The sequence below is a fragment of the Dama dama genome, chromosome 19, assembly GCF_033118175.1.
Source record: "Dama dama isolate Ldn47 chromosome 19, ASM3311817v1, whole genome shotgun sequence".
In the NCBI taxonomy this organism is placed as follows: domain Eukaryota; kingdom Metazoa; phylum Chordata; class Mammalia; order Artiodactyla; family Cervidae; genus Dama; species Dama dama.
This window is the reverse complement of record NC_083699.1, coordinates 21076965-21099300: the sequence shown is the minus strand read 5'-3', so window position 1 is coordinate 21099300 and position 22336 is coordinate 21076965. Positions and strand designations below refer to the sequence as shown.

The window sequence follows — 22336 nt, the reverse complement described above, 5'->3', positions numbered from 1 at the left end:
ATGGTTCTGTTTTTTTCCTCCTTCACTTCAAGGAGAGTTCATCACCAAGTCCACACTCTAAATGCACTTTTAGTCAGTTGGCTATAGTGTGTATTTTGTTGATACAAGATTCACGACTTTAAGGTATGGAGGAAAACTTTTAAAGCATTAAAAGACAAAATAAAGTATGTCATCAAATAGATTTTTTAGGTCTGAGTAAAATGTGCCCTTGTGTTTCTAGATGTCTAAAAGTGCCACAATGAATTAACTTATACTAATAGAGTTAATTAATGTAATTATATTCTCCATTTTATATTTTCTAGATTTTCTAGTTTATAAATTAGAAGCACAAGAGACACTGAATAAGGGAAGGGTAAGTTGTTTTTTTTCTCCCTTAATTTATTTCACAAAACTTGATCGAGGGGGAAATAAAGTCTCCAAACATTTTACTCTGTTGATCATTAGGACTGAAATACATCTCCCTCTATCCTTTCCCTCCTTCCTTCCCAAAAAAATTCTGAGCGGAAGACTTTAAAAATTGTTCCTTTAAAACCTACCTTCCAAAAAAAAAAAAAAACCTACCTTCCTTTGCCTATCACATTATTGGTGATAGTGATAAATTGAAAATATCCTTAATATTCCACAATAAAGAGATTCATTTGTATATTCATCCATAGTCTCTCTTTTCTATAGAATGTAATATTTAGTTTGATTTGCCTTTGTACCATGTTACTGTCACTTGCAGACATTACTGTATAATGTCTAACACAATACCTGGCCTAGAGTTCACATGTTCAAATGTTCAAAAACGTCTGTAAAATGAATGGATAAATAAATGATATTGACATTTTTAAAAAGTTTTTCAGTCCAAATTAACTAGGGGAAAACACTTTTTTCTCTTACTCTAAGAAAAACGTGTAAGTATTGGTTGAAGAAAGCATTGGTGTTGTGGGGTATTAAAACTGAGAAGAGTCGATTCCTTGAATAGCTAGGAGGTTACTGGCTTTTCACTCTTACTTGCATTTTTAAGACCTAGTCAAGATTGTGTGTGTTCTGTTGTGCATTTTGTGATGTAATATATTACAAATTAAAATAAAGTGGTCAAGTGATAAAAATGAAGTGTTAAAGCAAAAATGCGGTCCATTTTAGAAGTTGCAAGAACATGAAAGAAAGAAATAGATGAAGCTATGCTTATCCTGCTGATGGTGGAAAGTAAGAGGCAGGCGCGTAAGAGAGAAAACACAGCAGCCTGGGGAGAGGAAACTGGCAGTGCGCTTTGTACACTGACCCCGCTGGGGCTGCCCCAGACTGGACCTGGGTGAGCTCCAAAAGTGAAGATGCTCCACCGGCACATGAGAGCACCCTGCTGGGGCACGGAGTTCAGCTGGACGCTACGGCTCAGGGTTCTGTGCTGGCTCTGCCCCTAAAGGAGACATTTGCCCTAGGCCTGTTCCCTCAGCCTTTCTCCTTCTCTCTGTGAGCTGGTGCTGTAGTAAAGAATCCGCCTGCAATACAGGAGATGCAAGAGACCTGGATTCAATCCCTGGGTCGGGAAGATCTCCTGGAGGAAGAAATGGCAACCCACTCCAGTGTTGTTGCCCGAAAAATTCCACGGACCGAGGAGCCTGGAGGGCTGTAGTCACTGGGATCACAGAGTCAGACGTGACTGAGGATACACACACACACACAATGTGTGTAGAATTTCTTACCGGTGGAAACTCAAGGAAGAAAAGTGCCTTTTCTCTCCCTTTCTGGAACCCATTCTAAGCTTGTGAGGCTGGCCTCTCTGCTGGTCTCTCTCCTGTTCTCCTTGGAGCGCAAGGTACCAGCCATATGCGATGCTGTGTCTCAGGACAAGCTCTCTGTGCATCTGGCCTCAGTTCTTCTTCTTAATGTGAGAGTGGAAGTAAATCACCTCCAAGGGCCCTTTCAAACTGCTGTTTTATAATTCCATGCCCTGCTTTTTCATCATTAAAGTCTAGCAAACTTGGAGGAATGTAAAACTTCATTTCTGCTATGAAGTAAAGACAGGACCTCAGAAGCATCCTGGATCCAGCTTAGAATTCACTTTTATTTACGTGAACAAGTGAAAACCTCTCATTAAGAGCTTTAAGTTCTGTTTAACAAAAGAGCCAAATATGTTATCTTTTTGTTAATTATTTGCTTTTCACTTTACAGCAAGATTCTAATAGCAGGTACAGCGCTTTGAATGTCCAACATCAGATGCTGAAGGTGAGTAATTTAGAGGTGTTCTTCATGAATGAATGAAGGGGTTAACTAAGTAACTTATGTGATTAAGGAAAGTTTACAGAAAATTGATTTGTACTGTGATATGGTATTATAAGGTCATTTTTGGCTAAAGGTGATATATAATTGTAATGCTCCATTATGTTTATCACCTGATTACAAAGGACATATTTAATTCATTATTCATTTTCTTGTAAATCAGGGTCTCTGGTCACTTAATTTTTGAGTTTGTTCTTTATCCTTTAAGGATTTTCGTTTGTTTTTTATCTAATTTCTCAAGAGTGGTTTTTCTTGAATTTTTTTTTTTTTATCTCAGACACAGTAGAGGCAGTAGAAGTATTAGAATGCTGTCTTCCTGTTACTAATGTGTCATAAGTGGCCCACCTACCACAGGAACACAATTTACATTTAAAGATATTCCTCCCTTGGTTCTTGGATAAAACTCATTGTTGTGTGTCAGGAAGACTGAAGAAAAGAGAGAGGTGCACTGTTTGTGTCAGGCCAGAAGAGATGAGCAGCGGCTATAATGCCAACCACACAGCAGGAAATCCGTGCCGTTGTCTCCAACACCCAGTGCCCAGCTCTTTGTTTGGTGTTGTCTTTCCTCCTGTATCAGTAGGGTATATGCCTTTTATTGAAACCAGAATCTTTACTATTATCAGGAAAGCAATACATGAGTTTAAAGCAGACCACCCATTCACGTTAAGCATTTGGAGACTATAGAATTTATCTAGATTGTGATTACAGTGTTGTAATCTAGAATAGTGTAAGTAATAATCGTTTCTAGAAATAATCGATTTTTTTTTTACTTCCCCCAAAAGGAAAAAAGTCTTTTTTTGCCCTCTTCTTTAAACTGGGTTATCAGAAAGGCTGAGGCTGATAATCAAAGAAGGGAAATAAAAAACGTTGCTGGGGAAACATCAGATTGAAAGACAGTCTAGAGGCTCCATGGAGGGGTAATTTTTCCATTAGCTTTACCTCGTTTCCACAGTAACTTGAGTCCCTGGGAGTTTCCCCAGAGCCCTTCCTTTTCCATCACTCTTACAAACTTCCAACTTCTTGTTGTTCACATTAATGTTAAAAATTAAGGAGAAAATTATTTTTGGCCACGATCCCAAACTATTCATTTGAAATGGAAAGGAAATGGAAGAGAGCTGCACAAATTTAAAGCAGTCAGGAAAACAAAGCCTACTTCATCTGTGCTTACTTCCTCGCAAGAGAAAGGCTGTGCAATCGAGAGAGAGACTGATTTAGAGAATGTGTCAGTGCAAATTCTCTGTGCCCAATGCACAGTGAGGCCAAACAAACCAAACCATCAGAGTTTGGACCAGAGCAAGGCTTATTGCAGAGCCACGCAAGAGATTGGTAGCTCATGCCCAAAAAAGCCTCCAAGCTCCCCCAAGGGTTTGGCAAAGCATTTTTAAAAGCCAAGTGAGGGACGTGGGTTGCAGGGTCTGTGATCAGCTTGTGCACAAGTCTGATTGGTTGACGGTGAGGTAGCAGGGTAGTGTCACGGGAGTTAGCATTATCAGTCCTTAGGCTCCAGGAGGCCTGAGGCTGTATGCTCATGGCCATCAAGCAGTTGGCATCTTCCATTGGGAAGGCAGGGGCCGGGTCGGCGGGGGGCGGGGGGCGGGGGGATGGTTTCACATCTACAAAACACCTCAGGAAATGGGCATCAAATACTGTATCTAGGTACTTCAGAGAGGAGCTAAATCAAAGGATACAGGGTAGGCCTGTCCCAGAAAAGCCCCATAGGGTCCTGCTCAGGTACAAATGTATATCCCTGCTCAAGTTTTCATCTTTGCAGAGTCAACACGAGGAGCTAAAGAAGCAACACAGCGACTTGGAAGAGGAACACCGCCGACAAGGAGAAGACTTCAGTAGGACATTTAATGACCACAAGCAGAGATACCTGCAGCTGCAGCAGGAGAAAGAACAAGAGCTTTCTAAGCTAAAAGGTATTTGGAAACCTAATGAGCCAGTGTGCATGGAAATGAATGCTCACTTTAATGTTTGAATGGAACAATAGACTTTTGTTTGCTTGGTGATTGATTTATATTACATGTGGTATTTTATCAGCTACTTCTTTATGATACTTCACACTGATCTCTGGGTGTGTTTAGGGAAACAGTAAAGAATACTTAGTGTTTCTCAATGGGACATACTGGCCTTGTTGGGCAAGAGTGTTCTTTTTGTGCATTGTCAGACATTTAGTATCTCTGACCCCACCCACAGAATGCCCCTAGTGCTCCCCAGTCACAGGGATAGGTTTCCAGATCTCCACTGGGTCACAAAGACTCTGCTGATCACTAATAGTCACCTTAAAAAGCTCAGGCTCTGAAGTCTGACTGCCCTGGTGAATCAATGACTAGTTTTATGACCATTGGCAAGTTGTATAAATCACCGCAGATTTAATTGTCCTTATCTGTAAAAGTCGGATATTCATAAAAACCTTATAGAGTTGGTATGAGGATTAAATTATGCAAAGCACCTAATACAGTTACTGGTATATGGTAAACCTTCAATATATGCTAACCACCATAAATATCAGCATCAAGTATTTTCATAGTAATATGAAATGAAATACATCACTTCTGAGTACATATGCATTCTGAAAAAGGGCAACAGCATAGCCTACAATCACCTATTCAGGTCCTGAATAAGTTTGAAGTATGAGATTTGGTTTAAAAAGGTACACGGTGCTTACATAAACAAAGATGAAATCACAGTAAGATCTTCTGTAATCTAGTTAATTGTACTGTGCCAAACAATTTCCTGGTTCTATGTAAAACGTAGTCATAGAAATCTGCTGTGTGACAGTCTTCGCGGAGAGTCGCCGCGGTTTCCTGCTTCAACAGTGCTTGAACGGAACCCGGCTGCTCGTCCACCCCCCCAGCCCCGGCAGGCTACTCAGAGCCAGCCCTCGTCACCACTTGACAACACCCTCCGACCGGCCCAAGGTCCCCGCCGCCGCTCCAGCGCAGCGCAGCCGTCGCCGTCGCCGCCACCGCCCCTTCTCATCCGCCCGCCATGACGAGCGCATCCCCCTCGCAGGAGCGCCAGAACCACCACCAGGACTCGGAGGCCGCCATCAACCGCCAGATCAGCCTGGAGCTCTACGCCTCCTATGTGTACCTGTCCATGTCCTACTATTTTGACCGCGATGATGTGGCTTTGAAGAACTTTGCCAAGTACTTTCTTCACCAATCTCATGAGGAGAGGGAACATGCTGAGAGACTAATGAAGCTGCAGAACCAGCGAGGTGGCCGAATCTTCCTTCAGGATATCAAGAAACCAGACCGTGATGACTGGGAGAATGGGCTGAATGCAATGGAACGTGCGCTGTGCTTGGAAAGAAGTGTGAATCAATCACTACTGGAACTGCACAAACTGGCCACTGAAAAAAATGATCCCCATCTGTGTGATTTCATTGAGACTCATTACCTGAATGAGCAGGTGGAAGCCATCAAAGAATTGGGTGACCATGTAACCAACCTGCGCAAGATGGGGGCCCCTGGATCTGGCATGGCAGAGTACCTCTTTGACAAGCACACCCTGGGACACAGTGAGAGCTAAGCCTCCGGCTGGCTTCCCACAGCCACAGGGGTGACTCCTGGTCACCAAGGCAGTGCATGCATATTTGGGTTACCTTCACCTTTTCTATAAGTTGTAACAAAACATCTACTTAAGTTCTTTCTTTAGTACCATTCCTTCAAATAAAGTAATTTGGTACCCAAAAAAAAAAAAAAAAAAAAGAAATCTGCTGTGTGATAGGTCCTTTGGACTTTTTGCACTTTTCTTTTGCTATGCTTTGTCTCTCAGTATTCCAAAATAATAGGTTAATAATGGTATTCCAAAATAATAGGAATTCATTGTAAGTATTTTCTAGGTGCCTGACTTTGGCATACTTCACATAATTTAGTTCATTTAATTTTAGTGAGAGGCTTAAAAGGCATGTTATCTTATGTCTACTCTATATTTACACCTTTCTTTGAAACTCAGTCTATGTGTAGTAAAATTTTATCAAGAAATCAGAACCATGGAAAATAGGAGGACACTTGTATGTGAGTTCTGCATACTTGGACAATTCAAGCCTGATGGCTGGTCTGAGCATCCTGGGATCCAGAACAAAAGGAGAAGTACAGTCAGTTCTGGGCCTCTTGTCATCAGAAGAGAGAATCTCCCAATATCTTGGAGGGTGAGAGACAGACAGAGACAGAAACACGGAGAGTGAGAGCGAGCAGCATTTTTGGTACCAGTTAGTATTTGGAAGACGTCTCTCACAGAAATTTTAAACAACTTAATATGACAGTGCCTTTGATGACACTTGATAAGTGATTTTCACATCAGCAGTTTTGTTTGATCATGGTCCCTGACAGTAAATTGTGATAGATGAGGGTCTGTCATGGCAAACCATGACGTGTGTAGTCAGAGTGATCCTTGGTAGATGAATGTGACACGAGGAGGGAGTTTAGAATTTAGAATATGGATAACGATGAGTGGACACCATGTAAGCTTAGATGATTCCTCTCGTCATCATGGTTATAATAAGAGCTGACACTCAGCAAGCGTTTACCATGTGTCAGTACTGGGTGAAACTCTTCCTGCAGGTATCTTCTTTAAGCCTCATAACAACCTGGCAGGTAGGCATTATATTTAACCCAGTTCAAGAAATGAAGAAATTGAGGCCTGCAAAAGTTAAGTAACTTAGGGTCACACCGCAGAGGCACAGGGGCCACTGTCCTTAAGGTTATAAACTGAATTCCTTTAGAAGGCAGCCCTGTACTTCAGCTGCATGTGTGCGTGTGTAGACTGAAGGCCTATCCAGCCTGGGACACACATGGGGCTCTCTTGGATTGCCGCTGGTGTCCCGTTTTGATGTTTGAGAAAATCTGCTGATACAGATAGGTGGACAGCCTAACCACTAGCAACATTCTCACCTTCTTCTTGATCTCTTCCCAAACGTAGTCATAAAGCCAGTGCCCAGGGATCAAGCAGGGACTCTTAACAGAGTGAAAGCCGGCAAAGAATATGAGGTGGCGTGGTGACCGGCAGCTTCCTGCAGTGCTGAGGGCCACGCTGGAGACAGTAAAGTTCTGCCTGCAGGGAGTGGCTGCCGCTCTGGGGACAGTTTGCCCAGCACCATGCAGGTCCACATCTGCTGCTGTCCCAGCATCATTCTAAAGCAGCACCCCTTTCACTGTCGACCATATCTCCCATTGGAAAATGAATCATATGATCACCCAGCTGCCATTTAACTTCTCCTGAGAATTGGCCTGATGTTGCCAGAATCTTATGAGACCCAGCTTCTTGATTTTTACTTCTTGACAACTCTTCGAATGTGGAAGACACTGAATGTCGGCTAACACTTGCAGGGGCCAAAAAAAAAAGTCTGTGTGTTGGCCCAGGGGCTACCAGTTCATAACAAATAATGCCCAGAAAATGTGGGGAAATTAGCAAGAGGCTGTTCCCTGAATTGTAGGGCTTGTGGCTGGGGAGGTTTTAAGACTTCACAATGATCACTGCAGTCTCACATTGTAACTGTGGAAAGAATTGTCCAGTAGCTATTGGAGGAAGAATTTAGACCAGTCAAGAACCCAACTGTGGGAGACAGAAAATACATTTAGAATTTTTGAGCAGATGGAGTGTCTGTCTCTTATTTGTTTCTTGAGTTGCTTTTGTAACTGAAATCCCTTTGGAGAACTGTGGAAAGTACTCATGGCTATGAGAGATGCAGTTTGTGCTTTTTGATAGCTTTGTTTTTAATTTCTGGTGAGACTAAAATCTCAGATGACCCCTACCCATTACATTTCATTCCTAAGGGTTTGCTTATTAACAGAAATATTTCATTTTAAGCTCGGGAGTAATTAAAAACCCTTAACTTCTGTGCCAGATAGCTTGTTTAAGCGTATTTAAACCACTGAGTCATATTGTGTTGGGTTGTCCAACTGAATCTGTGCCACATCCCAAAATGGTGCTAAGTTTTGTTGATTTGGAGTACTGTACTGTCAAAGTTCAAAACGATCTTTGAAAAAGTTATGTGAGGCTTTAGATAGGAAAATAATAGAATCAAGAGCCTGCAAGGCCCAGGGCTTTATGCATGATTTTCCTTTTTCTAAAATAGAAACCGTGTACAATCTGAGAGAAGAGAACAGACAGCTGAGGAGAGCACATCAGGACATGCACACACAGCTGCAAGATGTCAAGGTAAAAAAAAAAAAGCAACAACAACCTAAAAACCCAGCATTTGATTGTTTTGTGTTTGCCTGCTTCACTTTGTAGCTACTTTAAAAGTCGTTAACTACTTGACCCGCTTTACAATCCACACTGTTATTTTGGGCTTGTGCAGAAAGTGAACCTGCCCATTACTTCTTGTGCATTGTACGCTAAAGAATGATCTGGAAATCTCAGCATTTGCATTAGCACTGGAATGATTCTTTTGCTACGTGGTTGAATCTTAAGCTTTTTATTTGTAAAGGTTTATTAATAACTAAAGGTATCTTTCTTCCTGTTTTGATTTGCTTGTAAGTGCTGACGATTTTTGGGTAGCACATTTTCGACTGTGGATTACCACCTTAACCATGGTCTTCCCTCTGCAAAGATTTTTGAACTTAGCAAATGCTACAACAACAAGCCAGCAAGTGAGCAACGTTTGGGTGGCCATACCACTATCTGCCCAAGAGGAGTTTGTCCCAGAATGTCAAAACTCAACCTGTAAAATTCTTTTTTGTGTAGCAACAGCATAAGAATTTACTCTCCGCGCATGAGCAACTTGTAGTGACCCTGGAAGACCACAAGAGTGCGCTAGCTGCCGCACAGGTTAGGAGGGTGGCGGCCGCCCTGGGTTCCTACGTCTGCCTAACGTTTCTGATTCCTCTGTGCATGCAGTCTCTTAAAGGCCAGTCTTCACTGAGCTCCTTAGGACAGAGCTTTCCTGATCCTGAAGATCATGCATGCTTTCAAAGCTCGATCAAGAGAATATTAAGTAAAGCTTTGATCTTTTCTTTTTTTCTCCCTGCACTGGCAGTGTGGTTCATAGAACTTTTCCTACCCTCCACCAACTCCTACACGCAGCAGTCTAATACTTGTCTAAGTCAGAGAATTCATCCCACATTTATGGTTTTTTTGCCACCATATAGATCTATGTAGACTTGCTATACTATCTACAGGATTTTATATGCTAATTACCTAAATAAATTATTATGAACTATATTTTACTCCTCCTTCCGTTGCTCCCAGCTTTACGCCTGCGTACACTCCTTTTTGGGCCTAGGCTTATGTGTTGTTAGGGCAAATTACAGGAAATAAGAAATCTCAGGTAAATAGAGAAGGAATACAGAGTTTTAAGTTTCATTTGTTCAAAGCCTACAACAGTCCTGGCACAAGGCAGGCCCTCCATAGATAATGTATTAAATGAACAAATGCAGGTGTTAGAGAGCTTGGTGAAGTAATGTCACACTGACTGTTTTACAGCTTTATCATTGAAGCAGATAGGAGTGGCTAGTTTAGTCACTGTATATTCTGAATCACTGGTCTTCACTTCTCTTCTCTTGGAAGAATAAAATGAAAAGAGCAAAGGAAAACCAACTATTTGTTCTTACCAGGAGACTGTGCATTATTTTTTGTCTTTATAAAATTTTTAAAAGAATTATATGCCAGGCCCAGATCTGTTTCAGAGACTGTAACATCTGGGTCTGTGGGACCCCTTTTCAAGGCAGTCATTGATTATCCCCCTATAAAACTGTAGCCGTATGGTAATTTTTTACATGTTTATCAATTAAATTGGCTTTAGAGGGTATTATTACATTCAAAATCTTCTTTATAAAATTTCTGCCAAGCTTTGTTACATGAGGCTACTTTTCATACTAAAAAGTATGACAGACCAATTTGAATACTCTAGGTACTATAATAACCATAAATATTAAATTAAGCAGTGACTTGAAAATTCAGAAAGATGTGAGTAAAGTAGTTCACTTAATGACCAAAACCAAATTCTGTTGTAAGCTCACTGGGGAATATTACTTGCAAGATTTTGTAATAGAAAACAAATTTTTAAATTTAATATACATGTATTTTTTTATTTCTTTGAATATTTTTTTGGTTCTTTTGGATGAGGTCGTCAAGTTTCTCCTGTTCTTTTACTCCCCAGTTGAAACTTTCCCCAGATCTGCTTAGAAAACAACTGCTATTTCAGGCATATATGTTTTTCATGTAAATCATCTTATGAGATTCTGTCTTGCCAATCTGATTTTTAAATGTAATTAAGGGGGGAGACAGCAGGAACTGAGTGGAATTTGAGAGCTTAGAATTTGTCAGGGATTATCATAATAACTTTATATACAGAATTTTATTTAATATTCACAACCTACTGAGTTATATAATAACTGTATATTTTTTATAACTAAATAAAATAAGGTCAAAAGGAGTAGAGTAGCTGGCCCAATATCAGTGCCCAGAACCACCTTGAAGCTGGGATTTGTGGAGATTCCCCCTATTACAGTTATGTGGGCCTTGCCCCACACCTACTGAATACTGATTTCTAGGGTGGGCATCCAGGAGCCTGCATTTTTAACATGGTCATTCCATAATTTAACATGATTATTCATGCATGCTCATATTTGAGGACCATAGTATTTCTCCCTTCGAAGGTTATATACGTAGGAGGAGGAGAAAGAAGAAAGGGTAGAATATTTGTTTTATTAAAGGCATCACTGTGTGGATGTCATTTTTTTTCTCTTTGACCTCTAAAGTTGGTTTGCAAATGTTTCGATAGGTTTCTGGGTAAGGGCCACTGTTAGCCGTATGGCACACATTTGTACAAATGATAAAGAAGCACGCCCCTGAGACAGATTCAGCAGGCAGACTTCTCTGTGTGAATTAGAAAAAGGCAGGAAGTGGGTGGGAGAATATTGTGCAGGTGCACAACTGGGACCAAGGGAGCAAGACGCACCAGCCTCCTCTCTCTGCTCTGCTGGGCACAGTGAGGGGGGCGCCCTGCCTGGGAAGCTTGTTCAGAAGAGATTTCTGGGTTCTTTGTATGTGCTTATGTAAATGTGTGTTTACACATATAGCACTTCTGTTTTAGGATAACAGTGCTGGTGCATATGATAAGCTAAGTGTAAGCAGTCTAGTGGTTTTCTTAACATTTATTTTTTCCATCTTTATAGGTTCTGGTATTTAAAGTATCACACACACACACCCACACACACACACCCTACCACATATACACACAGATAACACACAAATGACTATATTCTCGTCCTATACCTGCAATAGTGCCTTTGTCATTTTAGAAGAAAAGAATATTCAGAATCGAAGAATAAGAATAAAAACTCAGCCTCCTTTCATGCCTATGCTACTGTTTTCCAAAACTGCAGAGCACAATGCAGGGAGCTTTTTGGAGAGGAAGGGACCTTATGTGACCACAGATTGACTGGGAAAGAGGGTGGCCTGAGTGATTTTACATATATGATCAGTTACTTATTTGAAGCATATGGTTCTTTCTGCTGAAAAGTGTTACTCAGACCATACTAGTAAAAGATATCTGCACTTAATTTATTTAAATGTGGAATTTTAAAATAGATTTTAATGTCATAAAACTGATTGCATAGCTGTCTTTTAATAATGATATTTATACTAGAGAGTTATTTATAAAAATTCTGACTTAGTTTAATGTAGCATGGGAAACTAACATCTGTCTTAGATATTTTTTTCTCTGTTCCCTTTAACTCTAATTCTAATTTGCATGTGATTAAAAATGGTTGAGCATGTCCAAGTAAGTATAGCTAATGCATGGAAACAGTCCGCATATTTTTCCTCTCTCGCATTTAGGTATATTTTTGTCTAGTCCTCCACTGAACCATCTATGAATGATATCCCTTTCCCTCCTCAAATTGTGCAATTTGCATCCAATTGTGCAATTTGCAATGCAGACTCAAGTTGCGGAATATAAACAACTGAAAGATACACTGAACAGGATTCCAAGCTTTCGAAAACCGGAACAAACAGAACAGCAAAATATGACCCAGGCGGCACGTCCTCCACAGGGTGACCTCACAGCAAGGGGCAAGTCACCTGGAGAGCCTCGGGAGGTAAGAGTTGGGAACTGGTCTGTGGTCGAGTCATTGTCCCTGTCAAGCTGTTCTCGGGTGACCTGCTCTAAATAGGGTCAGCTCTTCCTGCAGAACACTGATTCTCAAATTTTAGCACTTATCGAGAGTTCCCCATTAGGGCTGTTAAAACAGGAAGAGCTGTTTTCAGCCCACCGGTTGGGCTTCCCAGGTGGCTCAGCAGTAATGAATCCACCTGCGAAAGCAGGAGACTCGGTTCCCATCCCTGGGTCGAGAAGATCTCCTGGAAGAGGAAACGGCAACCCACTACAGTATTCTGGCCTGGAGAATCCCGTGGACAGAGGAGCCTGGTGGGCTACAGTCCATGGGGTCACAGAGTCAGACCTGACTGAGCAACAACAAGCCTACAGGTTACAGTTCAGCTAACTTGGGATGAAGCCTGAGGACCTGCATTTCAGTTTCAGCTGGTCTGGTGAGGTACACTCTGAGAACTGCTGTCTTGTTTTCCGACAAACTCTAAACTAGTTTTATCTTTCTTCATATGGGTCTATTTGGTTGAAAAGAGCTCTCATGTCTGAGTATTTTAAGGTTTCTTTTGGGGGGGGGGGGTTGGGGTAGAGTAAGAAGGTTAAATGATTGTGAGGATACTATATGATAATCAGCCCACTCAAGTACTAAAGCTGATAATATGTTTGAACTTGATACTGTACTAGGCCATACAGCATACGTCAAAGTTCGTATTTTAAGACCTTCATGAAACTGCAAGAGAGTAAGTGCTAGTCACAGAATCCACTCTTTTGTATTCCCGTTCTTTATAAAATTAAGTCTTGTTGTTTAAGAATATCTCCCAAGTGGAGCATCCCAAATGATGTCACCCATATGATTAATTCTTACTGTGTTGTTTTTGTAATCAGATCTTTCCCCTGACAAAGACACTTTAAACAATGAATGTTTGAGAAGACTTTCTCCAACTCATCTTCTTATCATCTTGTGGGAATAATTAAGTTGGTATAAGTGAACTTCACTTGAATCTTCAATCTGAGCAAAGCATTCCTTCACAGACAGGTTCTGTGTCCTGGATACTTGTTCTTTGTCTGGGTCTTATGTTGCTCTGAACTTCAGAAAACACAGTCAGCGCCCTGGTGTGGGAACTGGTTCTACTCTCTATCCAAGTTCAACTGGATTAATCTTTTAATGACTCTGACTTTTTAGTTTTTCTATCTATGAAACAGAGGTAATAATTATTTGCCCTAACCTTTCTCACAGGGATGTTGTGGAGGTAAATGACAGGTGTTGGAAAGTACTTAGAGTCCTTCAGAGAAATATTTCCTATAAAGCCACCAGCGTGCTTCCTAAGTTGCCTAAGTCATGTCTGACCCTTTGCAAGCCCATGGACTGTACCCTGCCAGGCTCCTCTGCCCATGGGATTCTCCGGGCAAGAATACTGGAGTGGGTTGCCATTTCCTTCTCCGGGAGATCTTCCCAACCCAGGGATCGAACCTGTATCTCTTGATTCTCCTGCATTGGCAGGCAGGTTCTTTACCACTATAAAGCCAGTTCAGTTCAGTCGCTCAGTCGTGTCCAACCCTTTGCGGCCCCATGGAGTGCAGCATGCCAGTCTTCCCTGTCCATCACCAACTCCCAGAGCTTACTCAAACTCTTGTCCATTGAGTTGGTGATGCCCTCCAACCATCTCATCCTCTGTTGTCCCCTTCTTCTCCCACCTTCCGTCTTTTCCAGCATCAGGGTCTTTTCCAGTCAGTTAGTTCTTCACATCAGGTGGCCAAAATATTGGAGTTTCAGCTTCAGCATCATCCTTCCAATGAATATTAAGGACTGATTTCCTTTAGGATGGACTGGTTGGATCTCCTTGCTGTCCAAGGAACTCTCAAGAGTCTTCTCCAACACCATAGTTCAAAAGCATCAATTCTTTGGCGCTCAGCTTTCTTTGTAGTCCAACTCTCACATCCATACATGACTACTGGAAAAATCATAGCTTTGACTAGATGGACCTTTATTGGCAAAGTAATACCTCTGCTTTTTAATATGCTGTCTAGGTTGGTCATAACTTTTCTTCCAAGGAGCAAGCGTCTTTTAATTTCATGGCTTCAGTCACCATCTGCAATGATTTTTTGAAACCCCCCAAAATCAACTCTGTCACTGTTCCCATTGTTTTCCCGTCTATTTGCCATGAAGTGATGGGACCGGATGCCATGGTCTTAGTTTTCTGAATGTTGAGTTTTAAGCCAACTTTTTCACTTTCCTCTTTCACTTTCATCAAGAGGCTCTTTAGTTCTTCGCTTGCTGCCATAAGTGTGGTATCATCTGCACACTTGAGGTTATTGATATTTCTCCCAGCAGTCTTGATTCCAGCTTGTGCTTCATCCAGTCCAGCATTTCTCATGATGTATTCTGCATATAGGTTAAATAAGCAGGGTGACAGTATACAGCCTTGGCGTACTCCTTTCCCGATTTGGAACCAGTCTGTTGTTTCATGTCCAGTTCTAACTGTTGCATCTTGACCTTCTGACAGATTTCTCAGGAGGCAGGTCAGGTGGTCTGGTATACCCATCTCTTTAAGAATTTTCCACACTTTGTTGTGATCCACACAGTCAAAGGCTTTGGCATAGTCAATAAAACAGAAGTAGATGTTTTTCTGGAACTCACTCACTTTTTTGATGATCCAATGGATGTTGGCAGTTTGATCTCTGGTTCTTCTGCCTTTTCTAAAACCAGCTTGAACATCTGGAACTTCACAGTTCATGTACTGTTGAAGCCTGGCTTGGAGAGTTTTGAGCATTACTTGGCTAGCCTGACTATAGAGCCAGGGCAGTATCAGTTCACACTTGCCAGGTATGCGAGGACTTGGTAAAATGTGTACCTCCAAAAGCTGTCCTCAAGTGTCTGAGAAAATGCTTTTTCCCTTGGTTTATTTATTTATACAGTCCAGTTTCTCAGTTATGTTTCTGCTAATCTAAGACGAGAGCTTCACATTTCAAGTACGGGACAGTCTGACCAAACAAAGTATTTTTTCTGATAAAGAAGGTTGGCAGGAGAAAGAGCAGTGACACATTTTCCCATTGATATTGTATTTACTTTCTTTTGCCCCTTTTTTCTAAGTAATGAAGACCATATAGAAATCTCTGACACTTTCAGAGAAAACTGATTTAAGTACACCAATTTTAGAAGAGGAGTTCTCTGTAAAAAAGACATATCTTTTTTTTTTTCTTCAGAGTTTTCTGTATTAATAATATAAAATATTCACAGAAATTCTCTGGTGTACAAAGAAGTATTACTTTTAATACATTAAAAATGTTTTATTGTACCCGACTTAATGGACACTATTTTAGCTAACATGGATGTCCATTAGTAATGGCATTCTTTTTTATAGTAGGTAACAAAAAACAAACCTAACTCATCCTCAATTTGATCTTATCCTTTTCTTTTCAAATAGTTATTGAAGACAAAATTTACATAGAAGAAAATTACAGAAGTATTCAATCACTTGAAGTATGAGGGTTTTCCCTTTTTATTCTGAGAGAACAGGAGTTAGACTGCTTTTGAGGGCAGAGTCTGTTCAGATGTGATCATGTACAGGCTTTACTTTTAGGTTACTTACGGTATGCTTCCCGTGATGAAATTTTGCTTATGTTATCTCTATTTTGTAGGTGAGATTACACAGTGAGAAGAGTTAAGTGACTCCATTGCAGCCATACTTTTCAGGCAGGACTCTATATTTCTAGACTCCAGGATTTTGCTTATGTTGTAACCCTGTAGACGTGGTAATAAAGAAATTCTGTCACTACTTTCGAACTAGAAGAGTGTCATTTCCAGTGATGTGCTTGACCTAGGTGTCTCGAAATAGTGAAGTGTGGCAGAACCATGAAGCAGCCCCTGGAAGAACAGAGGAAACAAAGCCTTACCCTTCCACCCAGAAGGAGGCAGAATTTCAGGCTCCCGCGGAGCTGACACAGCAAGAAGCGGGACCCAGGGAGCCGGAGGAGCGACAGGCGGAGGAGGAGCACAGGCGGGCCCTGGAGGAGGAGGCCATGGAGCAGGTCGGGCGGCCTGAGCACCTCGAGGAGGAGCACGACCCCTCACCCGAGGAGCAGGATCGGGAGTGGACGGAGCAGCGCGAACGAAAGGAAGCCAGACTTGCCGCAGGGGAGGTTCACGCTGAGGTATGAGGTTAGGCAACCAGCCGGCTGGGGCAGGGGCTGTGGCTTTGTCTCTACATAGCGTTGATCCATGAACCTCGCAGGACCACTCCTGTAAGGATTTTTCTAGTAAACACTGGAAAATCCGTGATTGGTTGAATCTGCACGTGGGAAACTGAGACAGAAGGGCCCCCACAAGGGAGGCTGTGGAGGATCCCCACATACTGAGAGCTGACTAAAAGTTATGTGAAAATTCTCACTGTGCTGAGGGGCCATGCCCCTAACCCCTGCATTGTTCAAGGGTCAGCTGTATCAAGGAAAAAGCCCATGTGTAACAACCTCTAAAATAAAATGGGGGTGATTTCACTAAATCTTCCATGTACTTATTTAAATGTTCGGTTGTGACGTTAGTAGCATAGCTACCTTACCCCAGAAAGATGACTGGGGAAAAGAGAAGGTGCTGTAGGTGTTTATTTGTCAAGAGTGCACAGTAGGGCGGGGTAGGAGGGAGGCTCAACAGGGGTGGGTATTATATACTTATAACTGATTCATGTTGTTGTGCAGCAGAAATCAAAACATCGTAAAGCAGTTTTCCACCAATTAAAAATTTTAAAGAAAGGAAGAGAAAAGAGCGCACAGTAAGGGAGACTTGGGCACATCCCTTTAACAGACGAGGAAACTAGATGGTCACCTCATCCTGCACTTTCTCAGCCTGTGCTCAAGGCCTGTGGGCATCTTGATGCCAAGAGTGACTCATTTTCTGTGATCAAGGGTACTTGTCTCCCTGTTCACTTACTGTTAAATCCTATCTTGGCTTTCATACATTCAAATTCCGGGTGGTTAGTAAGTCATCAAAAGCTGACCTTATTACTTAAGGATGTGCCACTGGGTGAGTGTGCTTAACCAGTGTCTGCTCAAGCTGAGCATTCCCCTCTCCATATGAGCATGGCCCTCTCACTCCACACCCCCTCACTCCACACCCCTCTCACTCCACTGAGCACACCCCTCTCACATAAGTAAGACTCATGAAAACAGCCATTGTTATTATAAAAGATAGTTTAAGAGAACTGAGAGCAGCACTGAAGCAACCAGGTATTTTTCTTACACAGCCTCTGAAGTGATACCCAACAACAGGCTGCCTGGCTCCCGCATGGATGCTGGTCATCTCTTATTTACAGCTCTGAAGCTCCGTTTGCTCTCAGACTTGTTTCAAGACTTCGAGCTGCTAGAGGCTTGGCTGAGCAGGTGTGAAGGTGCCTGTAGGTTTACTCTTAGACTGCTGCACACTTATGGTGGAGGAGCCTCTTCCAGTCTTGCGTCCATAAGCTTTCCTCCAAGATAATTCCCCACTAGGTTTAATTTCCTCAACCACGCACCCTCTTTCCTTTGGTGAGAATTGTACGTGCTTGTAGTAGTTGGGGGATGGAGGAGAGAGTGGTAGATTGCTTAATGGAAGCAGAGTTTAAGAATTCCTGGATCAGATTTTCCTTTAATCTGAAAATCCTCTCTTCTCGTCCATTTTTTATTTCTTTGAAGAAAACTGATTCTGCCTCTCCACCCTAACCTGAAATTTTACCTTTTTTGGCTTCGCTTAGCCTGAGATTGGTGTATGCATTGCTAGAGTTAATTAGCTTCCCAAACTCCTCAGCCCTTCATGGAAAAGCCTTAGCCTCAACTTCAGCTCACACATTGCCCCAATTAGTCTGAGGTTATTAAGTGCCCACTTAAACCAGAGTCTTTTGAGCATACATTTAATTAAAGCTGAAACATTTCTTCTGTTGTGTCCTTTTCCATTTGAGAGGAAGCACATTAAAAATGTGCATTAATGCCAACAACAGGGGAAGGTCAAAAGAAGCCATGCTTCTTGCTAAAAGAAGCCAAGGGTGATTCAGAGAGGGTAGGGAAATAGCAGTGGAGTCCGGCAGCGGGTGGTGTTGGACCTAACGTACAAGACAGTTGACCTGACAGAGAGGTATTAATGAACCGGCCCTGCCTTCTGCCCGTGTCATGAGAAACGGGTGAAGGGCAGACCCGGGGGACCCGACTGCTCTTGCTCACTGTTCCCCAGGTGCATCCTTCAGCCAAGCCGGTTACCAGACTCCAGTCGCCATACGAGGAGCAGCTGGAACAGCAGAGGCTGGCGGCGCAGCGGGCGGAGGAGGCCCAGCGGCTGAGGGAGGAGCAGGCGGCCCTGCACCAGCAGCGGCTGCAGGGACACCTGCTGCGGCAGCACCAGCAGCAGCAGCTCCTCGCCAGGGAGACGGCCCGACAGCGGCAGGCTGGGCCCCAGGAGGGCCGGCTGCAGCGCCCCGAGCAGCCACGGTAGCCTTCTGACCGACCTGGGCGGCTCGGCTTCCAGTGTCCACAGGCAGATTAAAGACAGCTCCACACATCCCTTCCCTGTGAACTTGAGGGGCTCCTGTTGCTCATGGGAGCTAAGGCAGAACTGAAAATCAAATTCCAAATATTTAACTTCCAAAATAATCAAGATTTTTTTTTTTCTGCCTAAAAGTAACAGTTTAATCTCAAAGTAACCTATCAGGTTTTGTGTTAACTTCATTTTAGTTTTTGAAAAGCATTTTATCGTTTATAAGGTATCTTTTGAAAGTGTACCTGGAATCTTTACTAAACCTAATTGGATAAGTTTAAGAAATATATTTATGGCTTTTAAAAGAATGTTGAAAAGTTCATGGAGAGCTCTCTTTAAAGATAAATGACTTATGTCAAACTGTGCTACTTAAGTTGTGTCCCAGAGTTGATGACTGTTTGTTTCCTTGCAGGCAGCAAGCTCCTTACGATGCTGTGGATAATGATATCGTTCAGGGAGCAGAGGACCAGGGCATTCAGGAAGAGGAAGGAGGTGGTGAGCTTCTTAGATGATGAATGTTTTAATAAAACTGCTTGGTAATACATAATGTCAACTCAGAGACATATGCATACCCGTGTACAGGTTTCTCCTGCTCTCTGAAAGAAGAGTGCTCCTTTGAAACCATTTGTAAGCTGAAATGGTATAGACTGAAGAAACAATTACCATAGGAAACACAAAATAAATTGAGATAAAGCACAAAATAACATGGCCAATAGATAGACAAAATGAATTGAGACAAAGCACAGATGCTCACCGGCACATTCAGAGCCCTGGGGGTGTGATGTTGAGATGCTGAATGTAGGTCCCGGGGAAGGAGGTGGGTGCTGCCATTCTTGCTTCTCTGCCCAGGTGTGTGCCGCCTCCATACCTGCTTTCCCTCTCTACAAATGAAACACTAAATGGCCATTTTCGCTTTCACCTATTTTCATAAAATTGAAAATCCTCTTCCAATTTCTTTCAGTTAGCCAAAACAGGTACTAATGTAGATCTTTCATAAAAGTGAAGTGGCCTAAAACAAGCTTTCAGAAAGTGGAGGGTCCCTATACGTACAGAGATCTGTGCACCGTGTGTCTTTTGTTCTCATTGATAGGTTTTCCTTTATCCTCCCCAAAAGTTCACGTTGATAGCCTAAATCACCCAAGCTAGTCTGTTTGCTCTCTAACATTCTAAAGTAGAGAGGAAATAGTGGTTTACTCTTCTTATACGGAAGGCGTGCTTGCATGTTCAGTCGTGTCTGACTCTTTGCAACTCCATGAAGTGTAGCCTGCCAGGCTTCTCTGTCCATGGGATTCTCCAGGCAAGAATACTGGAGTGGGTTGTCATTTCCTACTCCAGGGGATCTTCCCAACACAGGGATCAAACTCGCATCTTCTGTGTCTCCTGCATTGGCAAGCAGATTGTTTACCTGTGTCACCTGGGAAGCCCCTAAACTTCTTGTATGTTAATACTTATACGTTGTCATAGGAATATTAGGCTTTGGGAAACCTCTACATTTTCTTCTTACCTTGGAGACATATAGATTATTGCCTTGAAAGTTTTTCAAATTAAGTCATTAGTAGCTTTCATTTGTGGTACACATCTCCATGTCACTGAACAAATACTACTTACTGTGATAACAGAACTAGAGAATAACCATCTCTCTGGCAACGCTAGCACTTAGCTGTGTATCCTTTCCTAAAGAATCTAATGGAAGGTGATTACTGAACTCCCTCTATAGCCTATTCTGGTATTTCATAGCTCTGATAGTCAAGAAATTATTTTCCTTATGTGCCCCCATGCAACACTTGAAGCTTTTCTGTTCCATTATCAGTAAGACTAGAGAACCATTTGTTCTCCCTTTTATTTAATGGATCCCTTGGTGCACTTGAAACAGGATGTTAAGTTACCTGTATCTTTATTTTCTGCAGGCTAAATACTCTCCATATATTTAACCTTTCCTCTGATATCTGTGTGTGTGTTCTTGTCTAAATTCTGTATATTGAAATATTTTTTATGAAAAGTAACAAGTAACTGTGTGAGTATAAATATGTGATGTTTGTGGTATCATCATCACTACCACCTCAGAGAACACAGGACGGCTGAATTTGTTTTTGAGCTTCACAAGTGGGGTTACCATTTCTTTCATTTCCTGAAGTAGCATCCATTTGTTTTTTTGGTACCTTGCTGTTTTCTCTGACATTACCGAGATTTTGTCAATAATTTTAGTGATTTTCAATTGATTGGGCTTTATTTTATGGAGAAAGTTTCTATCGTTGTTCTTTGGCATAATAGGGAAAAATGCAGCTTCTGTTGTAAACATTTTGTTTTAGAGAGTTAGAATATATCAGTTATCCACATTGTCTCTGTAGATACAAGGACTGGGAAAAAGATATAACTTCCAGAAAAGCTGAGACATGTACCTTATGTTGAGCTAACCTAGAGGGAGGGGAGAGTGAGTGATGTGGTCTGTAGGAAAGCCCACCAGTGGCTTGGCTTTGCTTTGAAAGGGAAGACTCCTGTCTGGTTCATCGGAGCTGATATGGGTTCCTTTGATTTGCTAGCCTATGAGAGAGACAACCAGCACCAAGACGAGGCGGAAGAAGACCCAGAGAATGGGCACGAGCTGCAAGAACAAGCGCCCCACGAGGCTGACCCGGAGTCCGAGGGAGATGTAAGTGGCCTCTCGTCCGGTCGTGCCTCTTGGGAACGCACAAGGCAGGAAGGAAGAAACACAAAGGTTTACCTGACACTGTGACTCCAGCTCCAGGTGGCTTCCATAATTACAGGGTAACTGGTGACTGTCAACCAGGGGTGTTTGTGTGATGAGAATGGGTTAAAGGTTGCTCAGGGAAGACATCCAGGGAGTCGCCCTCTGGGGACTTTAGTAAAATTAAAATAGAAGAGCGAAAAAGAGGCACTGCAGTATGTAGTAGTTCTGAAAAATGAAAAAGAAAACACAACGAAGCAAATGTGGCGGTTAGAGCGCCAGAGAAAGGAGGTCAGCCGCCACGGAGCACGTTGAGCAGTCTGCTCGGGTGAGAGTGTGTGTCCTGAGACGGTGTAATCTCTCAGCAGTCCAGTGACTGTCTTGGTAAACACACAGCTAAGAATGTGAGGTTTGAGAGATGAAAAACGTTTCCCAGATACCATAATGCCATAGAAAAATTAGAGTATTAACAGGTAGAGATATAATAACCAAAACTGTTCTTTTTATTTACCCAAGAAAGGACCAAGACTCCCAGTTCAGTTAGAGGGTCTGGGACCTGGCCTTGCCTTTAAGTGTGTCCTTGCACTTATGCATAGATGATTTTGACAACTTACTGTAGCTCTCCTGTCATCTTTTGCTAGCAAATCAACCACCACATTTGTAGAATGCAGTCTGCTGTCCTCTGGGCCCTGTTTATGTTGGTCCAGTGGACTGAGAGGAGGAGGATTGATATTCTTCCTTGATAAACGCTGCCAAAGTCTTCCTGAGCTGCTTGAAGCAACCTCGACGGAAACAGCTTTCCCCTGTAACTTGCATGGAGAGGTGG

The 22336-nt window shown here is 42.3% G+C and overlaps 2 protein-coding genes across 5 annotated transcripts in view; both read left to right on the top strand.

The window, feature by feature from the left end:
- GOLIM4 (golgi integral membrane protein 4) overlaps positions 1 to 22336 on the top strand; it is a 79662-nt gene that overhangs the window by 44596 nt on the left and 12730 nt on the right. Inside the window, exons 3-12 of one of the 4 annotated variants that reach the window (XM_061168273.1) lie at positions 303 to 352; positions 2158 to 2211; positions 4037 to 4187; positions 8354 to 8436; positions 8965 to 9048; positions 12162 to 12320; positions 16151 to 16480; positions 18525 to 18778; positions 19237 to 19316; positions 21365 to 21474. In XM_061168273.1, coding sequence (XP_061024256.1) covers positions 303 to 352; positions 2158 to 2211; positions 4037 to 4187; positions 8354 to 8436; positions 8965 to 9048; positions 12162 to 12320; positions 16151 to 16480; positions 18525 to 18778; positions 19237 to 19316; positions 21365 to 21474 — 1355 coding nt within the window. Of the gene's footprint in view, positions 1 to 302; positions 353 to 2157; positions 2212 to 4036; positions 4188 to 8353; positions 8437 to 8964; positions 9049 to 12161; positions 12321 to 16150; positions 16481 to 18524; positions 18779 to 19236; positions 19320 to 21364; positions 21475 to 22336 lie in introns of all 4 variants that reach the window. The other 3 variants (XM_061168272.1, XM_061168275.1, XM_061168274.1) reach the window with 3 other exon arrangements.
- On the top strand, positions 5030 to 5962 carry LOC133074222 (ferritin heavy chain-like). The gene has a single exon (XM_061168271.1). The coding sequence runs from the start codon at positions 5260 to 5262 to the stop codon at positions 5803 to 5805; it is 546 nt and encodes a 181-aa protein (XP_061024254.1). The 5' UTR covers positions 5030 to 5259; the 3' UTR covers positions 5806 to 5962.